At 40.3% G+C, this 18,541-nt stretch overlaps 1 protein-coding gene across 1 annotated transcript in view; it reads right to left on the bottom strand.

Moving 5' to 3' along the window:
• The window catches only part of LOC121356598 (von Willebrand factor D and EGF domain-containing protein-like), a 169,510-nt gene that overhangs the window by 56,927 nt on the left and 94,042 nt on the right, over nucleotides 1–18,541 (bottom strand). Inside the window, exons 14-19 of the mRNA XM_041473234.1 lie at nucleotides 14,381–14,485; nucleotides 11,545–11,659; nucleotides 8,278–8,528; nucleotides 6,843–7,062; nucleotides 2,121–2,258; nucleotides 26–166 (exon numbers count right to left, since the gene is read on the bottom strand). Of these exons, the coding sequence (XP_041329168.1) occupies nucleotides 26–166; nucleotides 2,121–2,258; nucleotides 6,843–7,062; nucleotides 8,278–8,528; nucleotides 11,545–11,659; nucleotides 14,381–14,485 (970 nt within the window). The remainder of the gene's footprint in view (nucleotides 1–25; nucleotides 167–2,120; nucleotides 2,259–6,842; nucleotides 7,063–8,277; nucleotides 8,529–11,544; nucleotides 11,660–14,380; nucleotides 14,486–18,541) is intronic.

The following is an 18,541-nucleotide window of genomic DNA, read 5'->3' as shown; positions in this document are numbered from 1 at the left end:
AGATTTCATATCCTTGTATACCTACCGTGCCTATCACTTATGTTAAAATTCTTAATTACAGGAGAATCCTTTGTCTCTAAGGATTGCAGTGGCTGCTTAACCTTCATCCTGTTCAATTCACCTTTGCCATTGCTTAAAGCTTCTGTAACGTCAGCAGCAAGCACAGCTGTGGAAAATATCACAGAGACAAAAACAAGGTGTTAGAGCTCAGCTGTGATTGATGATAAAAAGCCACAGCAACAGCAAAACAGGTAACCTGGCACAAATTTACCCTGCAAGCCAAGAAGCAAATAAAGGTAGATCAGGTGGGTCCAGCTGCTGACACGCAGCAAAGCTTCACCCAAGTATAGGAAAAGTTATGATGCCCAGGCATTCTGATCTTTGCTTGTCTGGGAGTCTGAATGTGCAGTGTGATCTCTCACTGGGCTCAGGGCACCTGGAAAGGCTCAGGTCAGTGTCAGCAGTGTCTGACAGCACTTCTCCTTGGATGGGGATGCTGCACCTCACCCTGGGAGCTGTGCTCTGGCTGAGTTTTTCCCCTCCTTGACACCTCTCCTTCTCTCTGAAACTCTGGTGAGTGTGTTTGTTCAGTCAGTTCAGCTGCCTGCTTTGTGTGTTTGAAATACTTGTGAAAAGTGCACATGGATGCAATGAGGAAACTCTGAAAAATGTGATTTTCTGCATAATTTTAAGGTAATGAATTAGAGATAAAGTCTATGTGGATAGTGCTGCAACTTAAACAGTTATTGCCTTGAGTCTCTTGAATATTCTCTGCTCTTAATAGAGCCTGAAATTCTGACACTATATATATATATTAATACAATGAGCTGTTGCTCACTTTACAAGCTATAGAACAACTTCAGTCCTCCTTCCCTTTATACTCACTTAAGCAAGGGAGGTAAGAGCAGGAATGTTAAGTTTCTGAATCAGAGCTAAAAATAATGATTTCTATCCTATCCTGAGTGGACAAATAAGCCCTCAGGTTTATTCCTTCTAATAAATGTTCATTTCAGAAACAGGTTGTTTTTTTTTTTTTTTTTGTAATTAAAAAATGCAAAGTAAGGAATGTTATATTTTTCAAAAGCACATTGTTTGGTATACCTTTTCTTTGTGGGTCAAGTTAAAATATGCATTTGTGAAACAGATGCAAAATCACTTTGAAATAACCAATGTGGCCAAATGATACATCACAGAAAACTTTATATACAGGTGTTTGGCAATATGATTGAAGGAATGTTTGGTAAATCTGGCAAAAGCAGTGCTGCTGGTGCCAGGGTCCTGCAGCTACCACTCAGTCTGTTTACAAGGGATAATTTTTTCTTTTCTGTAGTCAATATGAGGAAATGTTAATGGCTGCACAGCAAATATATGCATCTTTCACTTCTTAGATTTCTTTGGAAATACCAAGAAACAAGTAAAAATATCTTCAAGTGTTGATTTATCTCCTTCTGGTAAAAAAAAAATAGAAAAATTCTTTTGGAGAAGGCTTTTGTCCATGTGCCTGGAACAAGCAGAGTGTGTGTGAGTCACATCAAGTGCACTGGAAGGTCTCAGAGTACAAAATCACTTTGGGCTCCCCAATGAAGAGTCTGTTGCTCTAAAAGCAAATATTGAGCAGATCTAAAACTGTTCATGGCCCTTTCCTTCACTAGCTGGGATCTGAGGAATGGCATAATGCCAAGCTTCCCTGGGCTGTGTCCTCTAATGAAAACACACCTTGGAAACAGAGGAGAGAGGATGGAAAGGTTTGGCACATTGACCTTTCTCTTACTCTCCTGGCAGCTGTCACCCAAAGTAAAATCAGCCCTGGAGTTGCTCACCAAATACTCACTCATGGATGTGTATTTAGGAGTGAAATAGTGGAGAATGTGCAGAGTGTCCTTGGCAAATTATCTGTCTGTAAAGTGCTTTTTTGTAGGCTGTGGTGCTCCTTCTCTACCAGAATGAATAGCAGAGCAATTTGCAGATATCCACATTAATATAACATGACAATAGTCTGCTTTGTACATTTAAGGGTCTGTACTTGAAATGAATGGCAAAATACTCAATTAGGGATAATAGTAGTAGAATTGAACCCATTCCCCCCCAGTATCTTAAAATAAATCATGTAAAACACTTACATTTGCAAGTTTTACCGTTTCCCTCCATCCCAGTGGGGCAAATTCCACATACATAAGATCCAAAGGTATTAGTACAAGATACTCCAGGAAAACAAAGACTCTCTTCACATTCATTCTTGTCTTCCTGACAAGTAAGCCCTGTGGCAAAGCAAAGGAGAAGTTAACAATCAGGAAAGGTTCCCTGTTTATAGTTCAGCTCAAGTGTTGAAGCAGACCAGGGCTCACTTCTCAGCTTCAAACTCATTACAGGGTATGTCACTCATGTTCCAGCCAAATCCTCCACTGTCTCGCTTAAACCTGCTTTTATCACACTGTTTATTGCTGTCATTATTGGCACCAGAAGTGCTGAATTGGAGACTACTGCTCATGGAAAGCTGTGCATGTTAAAAATGCACATAAATGAAATTAGAATTGCCCCTGAATGCCATGTCTTTGCTGCTGTTTTTGCTGTCTTGTTAATGTTGCTAATGTGGGGTCTTTGTCATGTACTGAAGAACCCCATGAATTTCACCTTTTTGGCTTTAGGATATGAGGAGCCATGTACTGACCTCTATTGTACTTTGTTTCTATGTGAACCTCACACAAATGTGAACTGGCCTGATAGAGTCTGGTTGAAGGTAAACCTTACAAAATGATCAGATTTTTAAAAACAACCCAAATTTTTCTATTGAAAATAAAAATTTGAAGGAACATTCTGAAAATGTCACTGAGGCACAATACTGGTATTTGGAGGATAGGCTGCCACAGGATCTGAATCCAAAACAGTATCTCTTGACTATTCCTGATTTTAGAAAGAAGGTTTTAAAAATCCCTTAAAGCAACTGATTTTCAAATTCACAACATTGAGTGATTTAATGAATCAAATTAAGGGAGGGTGACCCAAAAGATAAAAATACAATCTGAACAGCAATGAGTAATCAAATATAATGTTGTTTAAAACTCCTCCAGGCTTCAGGTGCTGCTGTCTCTGTGCACTCTGGCAAACTTGCTTGGCTGCTGCTGGTCACAGGATGGGCAGCCACAAACCAGCCCTGATCACTTTTATTAAAGCATCCTCTTTTTCCCTGCAGGAATAAACAAGGAGATTGGGACAGCTTCTGGAGAATCCAGGGACGTGCCTCAAGACACAGGTACAGAAAGGTTTGATCCATATCAGATATCCAGTTTTATTGTGACAAAAGGTCTAAGGATAAAAGAATCTTCTCTTTTTTTTTTTTCTTTTTCCTTCAAAAAATAATTTTGTCACAGAGCAACGAATTGCAGGATGATAAAAACAGAGTTATTATTCACCTCCTACAACATAATGTCTCATTTCTTCAGCATTGCAGACAGCTTCCACTAGTCCTTTCATGTTAAAATAGTATTTCGATGTAGAAAACTCAAATTGAAGTCTCTTTATAGTTTGAGCTGCCTAAAAAGCCAGTGACATCACCTTCCCATGTCTGCTTCTTCTTGAGGGAAAAAAAGAGCAGCAGCAAGAAAGCTGCATCCCTTTTCCTGTGCCATTTCAACATAATTTATTATGGTTTTCATGCTTCTTGCTTCATTTATTGAAACTGGACACCACACAGCGTTGCAGGACTGGGCTTACCTTTTCCCTTCCCTTGTTAAATTTTGGCTGACTGTTTATATTTCATTATATTTCAATTATCACGTTCCTGGCATCAGGCTGCTTTTCTCTGCTGCTGATTTCTGGTGATTCATTGAGAAATTATTAGCCATCACAAGGAAAATATTGAATGAGTAGCCCTCTGATTGGGTTAGTAATTACTTTCTTTCTCTGAGTATCATACAAAGACTAAACATGCTACCATAAACAATGAGAGGAGGATCAATGTTCCCAGTTTCAGTAACAACAGTCACTTCTCCCTTGGTCCCTCTCATACTTCTCACCTTCAAATACTCTGTTTTCACTGCAAAGGGCTGTCTTTCATATCTCAAAGACAAGAGCATTACAGAAATCAAAGGAACACCGTAAGTAACAAGATAAAATTCAGCCACTTTGTAAAGCTGGAACTATGCAAACACTGCTTTTTACACAGAGACATTTGATTTTAAACAGTGTCTGACCAATTTGGGCATGATGATAATCCTGATGAATCCAAGGAGAAATGTTTGCAAAGACTGAAACTTGGCTGCATGATGCTGACGAAGCAGCAGAAATGGACACAAAACTGCATCAAGAAGTGTAAATTATTCTGTTTACAGGACCTCCTGTGCACTGTAGCACAGGGGAGTCTCAACTGTCTTGGCACTGCTACAGTACAAATAAAAATAATAGGAATAGAAGTTCATCAAGTTCCAAGACTGAGCCATCTGTTTGTGTGCCAGCTATATTTCTCCATCCCTGCATGGGAAGTTGTTTGAGAAAATAAAGTCCTTTCATGCCTCGATAGGAGCTGACCACCTACAGATGCAAAGAAAGATTTTTTGACTGTATTCACATTAAGCTGACTCTAAAGGAACAGAAAAATCCCATTTAGGGTCTCTATGGTTATTAGAAACCAGTAACAAATCCTGGGAGTTTCTTCAGTTTCCTGAAATATAAAATGAAATTATGGTTCCATCTTGCTGCCCGTCCCACCCCCAGCTTTGTACTAATCACTGGTGTGTGGGGAAAGAAATAAAGATTTTGTGATTGGGATAGTTATCAAGGATGAGTTCTCAGGTGGGTGATGTTCTTGCTTTCTGTGGCCAAAAGAATAAACAACAGGGAGCTTTGCTATCGTGTTGACAATGCAGATGAAAAATGAATGAGCTTTGAACACTCAGAGATCCAGTAATAACTCTGGAGTCAGCCTTCTCTCAGATTTCCTACTGGATTTCTCCCTGCCTTGCTCCCATTCTTGCATTTTACCCTCACATGATGCACCTGAGCTGTGCTTCCCTTGCAGGGGTGTGGGGGAAGCTCTCACAAGTTCACTCCTTCTTTCTACTGCCTGTTTGCTGTCATTTGTAAAGATTTGATGGTGAAGTGGTGCTGTCACTTGAGCTGCATAGCATTGCCTTCTCATTAGATTATTGATGGTTTTCTGGGGAATTGAGGCATAAACACAGCATCAAGAATGAGCTTTTATTGCTGTCACCAAACCTGCCCTGAAGTAAAATCATCTGCTTCCCAGCTGGCTTGCAGCTCCACTTGTTTATAATTTTTCACCTGCTATTAAAACTTTGAGATGTATTCCTTTTTCACTCAATCATATCTTATTTTATTTTCCTTTGTTGCTTGCGTTTTGGCATTTTGGGAAGAACAGGAAAGAACATCAAAACCCTTGCACTGTTATTTAACTTGCAAGACCTAAAGGTGAAGCAAAACCTGTTTTTTTCTGTGGCCATCAAGATTCTCTGTGCCCTTGTCTCTCCAGTCAGCAGGTCCACTGAAGTTATTAACTCATGGAATTATATTTATTTTTATTCATTCAATCAATCAAACTCCTTACAGTCAATCAAAACTTTTTCTCATTGTCTATCTCCATAAATTACACCATAAAAAGTTCCCAGTTTTTCCTGTGCTCATAGGAATATTCTTTCCAGGGGATTACAGACATTCTTCATATGTTTGGTTGGCTTAGGGATTTTTATTTTTTGATCAAACTTCTATGTTAGAACTTTATTCTCCATGCTTAGGCTTGTGTGTTCTTGCCTCACTGGAGTCTCTGGTGGTGTGAAGACTTTGGACAGCAGCAGGATTTGGCCATTAGGTAGCATCACCTGGAGTCAACACAGATTAGGTGTCACAGATCTTTTAGGCCATTTTTATGGACTTCTGAAGGATTTTAATTTTCATTTCTGCTGGAATTTTATAGAAATGAAATCTGGGCTTGCAGTCCCACATGGCCAAAGCAATAAAGCTGCTGACAGGCAGGAAGGGTACCTTGCCTACTGAGTAAAATCTGTTCACTGCTTTTATTTAAAAATGAGTGTTTTTCTGTGTATATGCACAATAAGCAGTAATAATTATGTGCATTTGATGTTATTTCTACTTTATTTTTCCAACCTATAACACTGGCAGCAGCCAACTTTATGGGTCTTGGGAATGTGAACAGAGCAGGGGGTTAAGTGATCATCTTTCTTCCCTTAATTTCTTAAAATCACATTTTGGCCAGCTTTTCTGGTTTTGGCTTGGATAGAATTTTGAAACCAGGGCACTAGCCTTGAAGAGTTTCAGAGGTTAGATTTTGTTTCATCATCATGTATGACAACTCACTGGGCTTGTGATTTTCTAGTGCTTAAATTTAATGAAGCTTCAAGCGGGACTAAAGGAAAATTTATTTTTCCATGTTTCCCATGCCTTCTTCTCCCTAAACCTAAGAAACCTCATTTAATCCTAGTTCTTTCCTCAGCTTAATTAAGTGAAATCCTGTCAAGTGCAAAAAGGCCCTGGCTCTTTGCCTTTTCTCTCTTTCACTCAGTCTTCTCCTAGCTCGTCTCATGGATGGACAAATCCATGGGAAGTGAGCAGGAAGCAACAGAGATCTGTGAGGTTCACGTCCTCCTTGAGTGATCATTTGAGGACAGCAGAGCTTTAGGTAAATTTTCCTCATTATTAGATAGAGAAATGTCATCTCTCTATGTCTAAAGCTAAACCACAGCAGCAGAAGAGCAGGATTATGTCTGCAGTCCATTTGGCAGATGTTGTGGTCGTGCCACACTTAAAGAATTCTGTAGCTCAGTTCAACCACATCTGTGGTTAGACCAGAGATGCAAACAGAGAGGTGTTACCTCCCAAGCCAGGGGGGCATTTACAAAAGTAGCTCCCCATGCTGTCCACGCAGGTCCCGCTGCCACAGGGGTTTGATTTGCAGTCCCTGATGTCTTCCTGGCAGAATTCTCCATCAAATCCATTTGGACACAAGCATAGGTATTCACCAAGGCCTGGAGGGTATTTGATATTGGTGACACATGTGCCACCACTGAGGCAGCTGCAGGGCTTCACTCCGACCTGGAAAAGGCAAAAGGGGATTCTGGTAAGGTTCCTCTGAATAACCACAGCGGGGATGTGTATTGTTCCCCTTTTGCAAGGGAGAGATTTGCACCGCAAACATGTTATCCACTATTATGGAAACTTATTTTAACCAATTTCCTTTGTCTAGATAGATGGTCTTACACTCACTGTACTTATTTATTTGACTGAGAGCTCGACTTCAAAGGGATGTCCTTTTTTAATCATTTAAGGGGCACATTCTGGCTTCTTATAAGGAAAAAAACCCAATCTTATTTGCTGCAACAGCAGACTTCACATCGTATCTGAGGGCAGAATTTGTTCCTTATTCTTCGAAGAAGAAAGGAAAAATCTTTTCTTTTTGCCTGCCTGCCCACCTTCCTCTTTCACATTACAAATGGCTCCCAGGCAGGAACATGACTGTGGCATTCCTTATCTGGTGTTTCCCTTCAGGGAAGGGAGATCCATGGTTGTATTTTGCGTATGTACAAGAACTGCATTTCTACAGATTCAAAGCTCTGCATTATCTCCCCCAGATAACACAGGTCTAGCTTGAAATATTTCCATTACAGCCATATCTAGGCTCCAGCTTCCCCTTTGCTGTGTGGGTTCAGCAGATTGGTATTTTGTGGTTTGAATGAGCAAAAACAGGAATCTCTGGGAATAAAAATCTTTTCTTCACAAAACTGTTCTTATGTCAAGAGTCTGTGTCCTGCTTTATTAGCTCATCCGATCAGAGGATTAATGTTAGCCCACACAATAAAGACAAAGCCATGCACAAGCTCTGCCAAGAAACTTAGAGCATGGAGTAAAGACATAGGAGCAAGACATCCTCTAAAAATATCATTGAGAATGAGTTACAATCTCCCTTTTATAGCTAAAGCCTGGTCTTTTATGTTATATGCTTTTTTTGTGCAATCCAGATGCAAAATGTGAATTTTAAAGCAGATTAATGAACCATTAAAAGGCTCTGCAAGAATGTTCTTTCAAACAGCAATCAATAGCACTCTCTCTTGTTCCCTGTGTATATAGTTTCTATGTTCTCAGAGATATTTATTCCATTAATTGATCATTATTGCTGTGCTGGATATTATACACTTATGAGGAAATAGCTGAAGCCTTGTTTTTCAAGACAGTAACAAATTATTAGCTATGATGACAATTGCATTGACATGACAGGTTTTTGTTTTTCCTTTGAAGTGCTCTTTCCCTTACCTCAATAGAGTATCTGCTCTGTGCATTGCACTCATCTGACACAGTGAATTCAAAGGTCTGCATTTCTTCTGAATCCACTTTCCAGAGCAGCAGGCCAGCAGGAGAGAGCCTGGCATCCCGTGGCCCAGCCTCCAAGATGAATAGCACAGCTGACCCTTCTGGATCCACTGCTATTAGCTGGTAAACAAAATTCTCACCAATAAATGTCAGCAGCTGGCTGGAGGGGGCCTGGAACACAGGAGGCAGGTTGTCTAAACAGCAAAAATGAAACCATGATTACATAAACTCCAGTTTCTCCCACGCAGAGATTCTCAGAGAGGGTCTTTGAAGGAACACTCTCAAAGAAAACATGCAGATCATGCCCAGAGGCTGATGGAGGAAGAGATATGTGTGTTAGAGGCAGCAAATAGCTTTACCAAAAGAACACCTTTTTCCTCCCTTTTTTTTTTCATTACCTATGCTGAATTTTTGTCCCATCCTTCACGTGGATTAATTTTGATATGCATCTGATATGTGGGAGTAAATAATACATTATGTCTATAACCTCCCCCTAGTCCCAATTCTTCTTAAAACTGAAATTAGTTATATTTCTTATACTTACATCATATTTAATCTACCTACCATCCATCCATTTAAATAAAATCTCAAAATGCTGAATGACAAATGAACTGGGTGGGCGGCTCAGAAGGAAAAGTAAATTGTCACTTTTCCACTGAGTAGACTCTGCTGCCTTTACCCATGAGGAGTAATTAGACAAGCAGTTTGAGTGAATTCAGTTGGACATTTTGTCAGGAGCAAAGGTCTTTTCAGTGCCAGCAGAGACACATCAGAGACTGCCCATCCCCAGTGACAGTGCTGTGTATCATGTCACTGTTGGCACTGTTATTTCCAGGGTTGTTGTTTGCATTCAGTATTTCCTTAACGAAGATAAACCCCCCTAATTTTACAAGGCTATTTAACAGCAGAGGATAAATGCTACCTGAAGATACTTTCAATGTACATAGGTAAGGAGGACAAGGTAGAGAAAATGATTACATTTTATAATTAGAAACCAAGGAAAAGTAAGATCAGATGAGTACCCTGAGGTGACAGCAGCTCTTTTCAGGGCCAGGAATTTCATCTCCATGTCCTAAGCCTCCTCAGTCTCAAGGCATCTTTCCTCTTTAGCCAGTAGTACAAATTGACAGGTATTGATATTTAAAGGAGTCTTTCACAGTGTAATTTGACCATAGTTTTGTTTAACTTAACTCACATTTCTAATACCCAGGATTAATTTCAAGTCATGCTCTAACATTATGAACTATATATGAGTTCTCATAAGGACTCCTTGCACTATGCTCATGGGAAATCATCATTAGGGGTTTTTTTTGTGGTGCATATAATTTTTATCCAACTTTGCTTTCCATAGCAGAGCTTAGATGATGCAATTATTTAAATATGTGTCTCCTTTATTGCTGCTGTGTTATGAGAGCTTTCTAAAATGCTTGTCCAGCAGATTGTCCTGGCATAACTGTTGAAAGCTTCCATCTATTCATTTACCTTTTATTTCCCAAACACTAAAGCCATGGAGCCCATAAAAGTTGTGCTCAAAGTAATCAATGAAATATTGATGCAGGGTATGCATTTATGGATAAACACAAAGGTGTTAACTGAATGGATGGTAAGTGGAAGTGGTAGGCACAAAATAACATAAAATCAGATGTTCTGAAAGGAGTCTGTGGAGTGTTTCTAATCCTACAGAGATCTGCTCTCCATCCAGTAAATATATATACACTCTCCCTATTACTGCAGAACTTTTAAAGAAGTTTTCACACCTTTGAAAAAAGTCTGAATAACCCTTTCTTCGAAATATTTTTAAATTTTGACATCATTTAAAAGTGAACCATGAGTTCACTTTCAGTGTTTCTAAATCACTTCTAGTTTTATAAATTTCAAAACAAATGCAGTTTTTACTTTTAAAACCATGTCCTCAATTTGAAAATCGAGCTGCCTTGGTATTAGTAACGAGTCTGTCTGTGTAACACCCAGGATCAGCTCATCCCTGGGATGCAGCTGCTCTGGCCAGCAGAATATAAGGTCATGTTGGATGTGGCTCTGAGCAACCTGGTCTGGTGGAAGGTGTCCCTGCCCATGGCAGGGAGTGGGACAAGATGATCTTTGAGGTCCATTTCAAACCCTTCAAAACTTTCTATGATTCTGTGACAGAAAGGAGGCAAGGTATGTGAGTCACAGATAATATCCCTCATTGGATTAAATATTTTTTCTGGGGAAAACCACACAGCTTTCAAGTGTACAGACTCTTTCAGATCTCACTCACCCTTAGGCATTTTAACTACTCATCCAAGTGACATCCAAATGGATTTTTAGTTGGCCAACTTTTGGAATGTAATAAAATCCCAAACAACTGAAGCAGGCTGGTTCTGTGACTCACACACCTTTCTGTAATGTGTTTGGCTTTACACTGGTAAAATGCAGAGAAATTCCTTCTGGAAGCACCACGTGGATTGACATAAAAGCAGTGATATAATCTTTATATTGACCAGATCAAACATGTAAGGGAGGAGATGGGCTGTGAGGATAATGCTGCTGGAAGCCCAGATTGTCTGTAAAGAGTGGGGTGAGCAATGGTAGTTGTTTACACTGGGCAGGCAGCCATGAAAAAACTATGATTTAGTCTTCCTCCTCCAGGAGATGCTTCAAAAGGCAGCCTTCCCCATGACCCCTGCCTCCAGGGGCTGCAGAATGAGCCTCTGGGCTCTGTGGCAGTGGAGGTAATGAGTGGCTGATCCCTATCACTTGGACTCCCTGCCAAGCCAAGCTCTGTTATGAGGCATTTCATAGGATTTGGCTCAGCAAAAGGAAGGAATTCTTCCAGACACCAAAAATACATGTTAGTGTTTTAAAAACAGTATTTTCCCCAAATTGCCTCCTTAAAGATTTGTACCTGTGAGATGCTGACAGAGATATTTAGGGTTCATCACCTTTAGCTGACAGAGTTGGGCACTGCATGGGGCACTGACATATCAAATTCTAATTTTCAGGCATTTTTTAAACTTATTAATCTGAGATTTATCAGGTTTCAGACAGAACAAGGTGCATCGTGCATGCCGTGGAGTCTGCATTTCTGATGTACCAAATTATTGCCACTGCAAACAGTCCATGTGCACTCATAGGATAGATTCAGGTCAGCTAAATGGAGGAATGATATATTTAATAAAATGAGTCATAAATTCCCAGAAAATTCTAGAGAAGAAACCCCTGTCTTACTTTCATTAACAGACCAGGTGAACTTAGAAATGTCAGGTTCACAGAGAAGACAAGGGCTTGTAGGGCTTGACTCTCCTTCACCATAGCAAAGTCCATCGATATTGCATGTATTTTCCTGCCAAAAAAAAAAAAAAGGAAACAAAAAACAGGTTGGAGGTGAGAGCAAAAAAACAAAAAAAAAAAAAAAACCCAAAAAAAAAAAAAAAAAAAACAACCCCAAAAACCCCAAGGAATAAGAAAGATAAGAAATTGGCAATTATTAATTTATGGATATAAGCAGAAATTCACTTGTCTCTTGAAACAAGGAAACAGCAGTAATTTAAATGTTGGTGCTTACAGAGAGAAAACTGTGGAAGTTTTCCAGTCCCAGCTTGGGATCCTTGTAGCTTTGAATGTTTTAGCTTGGGCAATGGGGTGTTGCTTTGTCATAAATGGATGATGGATGCAACAGAATATGACTTGTCCCATTTGCACACTCATGTGGTGTATGTGGTCACTATTCCCAGCTGTGACTGCTCATATGGGGAATATCAGGTATCCATGAAAGGTCAGCTCCACGAGACTCCCAAAACCCGAGACTAGACTATTTCCATTTGAAATATTGGAATCCTGCTCTTCATAAACATTTGCAAAGGCAAATTCTGCTACAGCAAATTCTGCTATAAAAGCAGAATAAAGAAGTGCATTAGAATTCAGGCTCCCATGAGGGAGAAGAGCTGAGCACATCCCTGGTGCCTTGGTGGGGCAGAAGATCCCAAAAGCCATTTGTGAGGGGATGCTCCTGTGGCACAGCAGCCTTTGGGCTGAGCTGCTCCTCTCCCACCAGGTTCAGGGGGGCCCTGTGCGTTGAAGGCATTTGGGGTCTCTGAGAAGGGAACACAGGGACATAATTAACAGATGGAGTGAAAGATCTATCCCGTGGGAAGGTCCTGTGGAGGAGTCAGGCCTTGTAGCCTGTGTTGGGCAGGTGGGACTTTATCTGGCCATGCAGATTCCCAGAAAAACATGGAATACTTCTGGGAACAAGGGGGATGTCCTTGCCACAGTGGGACAGTAGGATGGACAAGCTACCAAAGACGTTTTTCCTTTCCCTTCCTTTGTTTTTCTGAGACTGGTGTCTGTCCTGTTAGTGTGCCTGTGTTTTCTGTCTACTGCTTTGCTGGTGTTCCAAACTTCTTTTGCAAACTGCATTAGTCAGTAATACCACTTTAGGGTAATGGGTCAGGTAGAGAAACAAAAAGCATTCTTATAATGGCCACAACATGATAGAACATGACAGATCTCCAGCATTAAAACCTGGATGTTAATTAGATTTTATGACATTGTTGTTTTCAAGGGCTTGATGCTCTGATGAAAAAAAAAAAAATTTTTTCTGGTGTGATACAGAATGGGCCCCATAAAAGAACACAGAATGTGAAATGAGCTGATATAAAATGTCCCCTAATTGAAACACCTTTTCTGAAAGCAATTTAGGTGTTGTAGAGTAATGTAGAAGGGGAATAATTAGACTGTGGTCTGATGCAATTGGAAGCCTAGTTCAAATATTCCCTTGAAGCATCTTAGAACAGAAATTACTATAATCCCTAGAGAACACCATCTTGAGAGACCACATACATTTCTGAGTTTCAGAAACATGAGAATAAGTAATGCCTTTTACAAAAAAGCCCTCCCCTTAGCTTTAAGTGAAATGATTCTAACACAATTCTTTAAATCTAAAACTAAAGTGGTTTTGCCCTCAGTTGGGCTGCACTGGTTTCCCTGCCCTTATCTCTCTGAGGGCTGTGACAGAGGGACTTTGAGGCACCCAGTCAGGTTCAAACTACCACACAGATCTGTAAAGTAACTTCTGTTCACTCACTTACTTTGAAAAAATGAACTTTTAAAAAATTTTGGTAACTGGTATGCGCTTGCAATCAGTGCAGGTTTTAAAACTGTATTTTCTCATTAGCATTAATGAGAACAGTGAGGCAAATGAGTTAAGATGTACCTGATTAATCTTCATTTTATAAAAAAACAGACTGGTGGCCTCCTATTAATTCATACTTGCCTCTGGGCAGGAAAGCAGGATCAGCACATTCAAATATCCCACCTAATACCCTCCAAAATTTTTCTGAAGCCCCACTGCAAACCAGATAATTTGCTTAATGCAGGCCTCTGGAAAAAAGAGAAGGGAAGATCTTTTTAAGGGATGCTACACCAATAATTACACAGAAAAACAGAGGATTATAGTGCTCTGCAGGCAGTTTAAAACGTGGCTCTAGACTTTTGGTTACGGTTTTGAAACTATCAGAATACTCTATGTTTGTACTTAGCAGTGTTTAATGCAAGCAGGAATGGTTTATGCTCTCTCAAGGGTGTTCTCACATGACAAAAACTGTATAACGTGCATCTTTGTGTGCCTCTTGCTAAGGCAGAAAACGGGAATAGAAATGATATAGCCTCACCAAACAGGCTGGGAGAGGGAAAAGAGCAGAGACACTTCAGAAGTGAAGCTAAGCCTCTCAGGGCAGGCTCCTCACTCTTATTTACTCCCACTAACAGCTGCAAAGGATAAATATTGCCAGCCATGAGCTTTCCTGAGGTGTTTGTGTGAGGAAGGTCCATCATAAAGCATGCTCTATCAGGTGTTCATACCCCACGTAAATATGAAAAAGAAATAAAATATCGCAGACACGAGGCTGTGAAAGAGAAAAGCAAAGTGTTGGGCTGTGCAGCTGATCTGTGAAATAGGTTTTCCCCTTCCAGAGCAGTTATTCCACACAGCACATCCGAGGGAGAGAGAGGGCTAAGGAAGAGATGAACGATCCGTATTAAACCTTTATGATCTTTAAATTACCTTTAATTTACAAAGTGCGGTGGGGTGGAGTTGGCAGAGCTGGCAGACCGCGTCGTACAGGGTCAGCACTCGGGAGTTGCTGTACTGCAAGCCATCGTTAGTGACCTGAATGATACAAAAATCATCTTTAGAAGTAATAATGCTCCATATGGAGACTGTCTGCTCATTGTGGAGCACATACCACTGCTCCCTTGGGCTGGATGCGTGCCAGCAAGATAAATTAAACCACTTGTGAGTGGCTCTGCGAGCTAACAAATTGCTTAATGCTCCAAACTGGAAATTCTTCATTAATAACCAAAAGATCTTTTGGCTCCGCTGGCATTCAGCTTTCTGATTGCTATTAGGTTTTATCCTGAAGGTGTTTTTTTTTTTTTTTTTCTTTCTGATACCCTTATGGAAGCTGTACTCAAGTACTAAAATGGGGATTTCAAGGAGTTGTGAAACACAATTAACATTTTTGGCTGGGACTCAGAACCACTTTTTTACTAATAGCAAATCAGTAAGTAAAATCCTTGGCCTGAAAGAAAAGAATGTGTATTATATAGGTTTATTTGAAATTAACCTTATAAAAGATGCAAGGGATGACAATATGAGAGAGAAACAGTCTCAATTCTGTAGAGCAGTCACCTGTCCCAGCTCATAATGGATAATCAGAAAGCCTTAAACATGGCCTTTATTATATAAGAATGCTTATACAATGCAAAGGAGTTGAGTAAATTTATATTTTAATTTTCCCACAGTAAAAATGAAACAATACCAGAGAAGTGTGGATAAGTGGGAAGCTTTTGAGAGTGCTTTGTGAGACATCTTGAGTGGTGTGAACCTTGAAGAGCACCCCAAAACCCTGGGGAAGGCCATGCTGTAGACATTGATGAGAACCAGTAGGAAAGCAAAGCCTTTTTGTCAGGTTTTAGCTCCTCACAATCAAAATAAAGCTGCTGCTTAGCAAATCTGACAGGGTTTGCTTTGGACTCACCAGGTACCCCTGTGTTTTCTTGCTATTAAAAACCAATCCCCAGCCCTCCTCCATCTCTCCTGAGACCACAAAACTGAAACATCCTCGGTCCCTTTGCAGGAGATTTTTACAAGACTGAGGCCGTAAAGTTTTTGATCAATCAATAAACTCTTCCAGCTCACAGAAAGAATATTAAGTTAAATTGAACAAAGATAAACAGAAGTACAGAGAGCAAAAATTACTTGGTAAGTTTCATAAAAAGCAGCAATTATCATGAATTGGTTGAAAGTTCATGGGAGGTAATAGAGCAGATTCTCCTACAATGTCTCATGGGATGGTTCTGCATTTTGAGCTGAGTGTTTATGTCTGCAGAAACCACCACAAGGGCAGGCACAGCCAGCATTCATGGGTATTCACAATTTCAACTTTTGGAAGTGAAATAACTTCTTTGGACTAATATAAATTGGACTAATAAAATTCAGTAAAATCCGTTAGATCTAGTAAAATTCATTGGTTTAAGGAAAATATTAGACTATTGACATATTAGACTATAGTGTGTTGTACTACAGGTAAAAGTGCTTTTAAAAGAAATAAAGGATTTCTCCTGCAGTTTGAGAAAAAACTGAAGCAGACAACCTCCCTGTAGACCTGCTCTTCACTGAAATACTCTGGCAGTAAGACTTCCATTAAGAATTTATAATTCCTAATGCAATTTAAACTTAATTTAAATTCATTATTTTACCGGAGTGTCCAAAGTTGTCTCACTACTGGTGCACTAATAATGGGTGGAAAAATGGCTAGACAGGGAAAAATATAAAAAGCTGTAGAACTGCACTAATTGTTCTGTCTGAAGTGAGCGCTGTGAGTGAATGTAACTCCTGTAATTTGATTATTTTTTAATCTGTTTTTTTTTTCTACATTCTGTTATAAACATCTATTTTGGGTTTTTTTTTTTAGAATTGAGCTGGTTTATAGCTATTTTAATTGCTTTTTCATTAGTCATCTTAGTGATGTGGAACAAACACTTTGATGAGAACTGAGCTGAGCTAAACCTTTAATTTGTTTGGACCTTAAGAGGCAAAAACCAACTTAGAGCTGGGCCTTGTTTGCTTGGGCATAGGTATGATTTGGAAAGAAGGAGCTGCTTCTGCAGAAATGCAAAGGATGATCAGGAACTCTGTTGCTTCTGCTTCAGGTTTTTCACCTGTCATGAAATGATCTTCACTATTGGCATCACTCTACATACACTTTGCATGAAAGTTTCTAAAAAAAAAAAAAATTGAAAGGTGTAAAACTGTGCTGAGCTCAAATTCAGTTTTTGCCTCACCGAATTTTTTTTGTGATTTTTTTTTTTCCATTCTAAATAGATACAGCAACAACAACTTAATGAAAAGGATGAGAGCTGCTTCCCAAATTAGATAAGTGCCTGCCAAGCTCTTTCACCTCTTCACCCAGGCATCTGCCTGGACAGCTCAAGTCATCTGCTGCCCAAGGATAGGTTTGTATTTTGATATCTCAATTAATTATGCCAAACACTCTGGTGTAGCCACATGTACTTTCTTATCTGTGTTCAGCAGCATGTCATGGGAACAATGGGCAAAATCTGAAACATGAATACAACAGGAGATTAAATGAAAGAGCACTGAGAAGAGCTCCTGCTCCCCCAGTGCTGGTAGTGAGAAAGCTGTAGTGAAATTTTTCTGATTCCTTTGAAATTTGATTTGGGAAGGGGGAGAGATTCTGAAAATATTGAACAGTGACATTTCCAGAAAGAATTGTGTTGACTTTTGGTTCTGAAAAATCCTTTAGCTATGTTTTGAAAAGTAGATACATAGATGCACAACCCAGATCATCAATAAGTCTTATGAGCTGCAATAAGTCTTAAGAGGAATTTTCTGGAACAAGAATTTTTGAACACCTGTGGCATTAATTGAAAGTAATTTTTTATCTTGAAAAGCTCCATGATTTTTTTCTCTGTGCTGCCATGTAAGGCCAGCTGCCTTTGAAACTGAGCACTAGGCTCTGCCTTCCCAATTTGTTCATCTAAAGATCCACAGGAGTTCCAGACTCACATGCAGACCGAGATGATTTAATTGAGCATTCGCTGCGTAGCCGTCAGCCTGGTTCCTCTGCAGGGCTTGAAGGAGAGGGAAAGGGCAGAAAGCTTGCAGGTGCAGAGGTTTTCTGGAGCTTTAGTGCATGGAAAGAGTTTTTGTAGTTGTTTTTGAGGGGAAGGAATGAGAAAAATTGTACAGACCTCCTCAGGGCTGAAAGGAAGCACTTGAACACAAGCAGAATTGTAACAGACCTGTGCTGTGAGGACGATGTCCTGGAACACTGGGGAAACCTTCCTGTGCCCATACCAGCATTCTAGCTGTCCTCTTGGGCCAGAAACACCCAGGGTGTCTCCCTCTCAGCTCCTTCCACCATGAGACAGCATTTTATCTCACAGCTGGCAGAGTTCAATACCTTTTTGGAGCAATTTTGGAGCCCTGAGCAGAGCACCTTCCCTCCTGGTTCAGCTCTGGTGTATGACAAAAGGAATGTCCAAGCTCCACCCCAGCAGCAAACAGGCTCTGCACCCTCAGGATTTTACCCTAATGTCCTAAACTCCCAAATCCTTACATTTTTAAAATAAATGACTGACTAGAAGACTTGTCCTGCCAAACATCTTTCTGTTCCCCCCAGGCCACGTGGCAGCACGCATCTCCAGCGGGGTGCAGGCAGCTGCAGGGTGCAGGACAGGCAGTGGTGAGGGGAGAGCTTTACGTGTTTCATTTTGCATGCTGCAGTTTTCCGAGCACATCTGTAGTCTCTCTACAATGGCAATATATTCTTCTCAGCTTCAGAGCCCTTAAAAAAAAAATCTCAGTTTTGTAAAAAACAGCTGATCTGCAGAAAATAATCATTCAGGCCTAGAGTGAGTCCAAGGGCAGCAGGCACGCAGGGTCGGGAAGGCACTGGTTTCCTGGGGATATTTAGAAAAATAGGTACCGTTTTGTGAAAAAAAAAGGGGCTAAAATTGCAGCAGAAAACCCAGACGAAGCAGATCCTGCACATGCTTCTTCCTGCAGCCATTCAGACCATGACTGTGGCCGTGACATCCCAGGAGCCAGCCTGTGCACACACTGCTTGTGCACCCAGGGAGTCAAAGCTCTCTGACACTTGCTGCCTAGTCAGGAGTTTGAGCTGGGGCTTTCAGAAAT

Source organism: Pyrgilauda ruficollis, unplaced genomic scaffold (genome assembly GCF_017590135.1).
Source record: "Pyrgilauda ruficollis isolate IOZ18807 unplaced genomic scaffold, ASM1759013v1 scaffold3, whole genome shotgun sequence".
NCBI lineage: Eukaryota > Metazoa > Chordata > Aves > Passeriformes > Passeridae > Pyrgilauda > Pyrgilauda ruficollis.
Note: the sequence above shows the minus strand (reverse complement) of the source record. Positions and strands in the feature narration are given on the sequence as shown.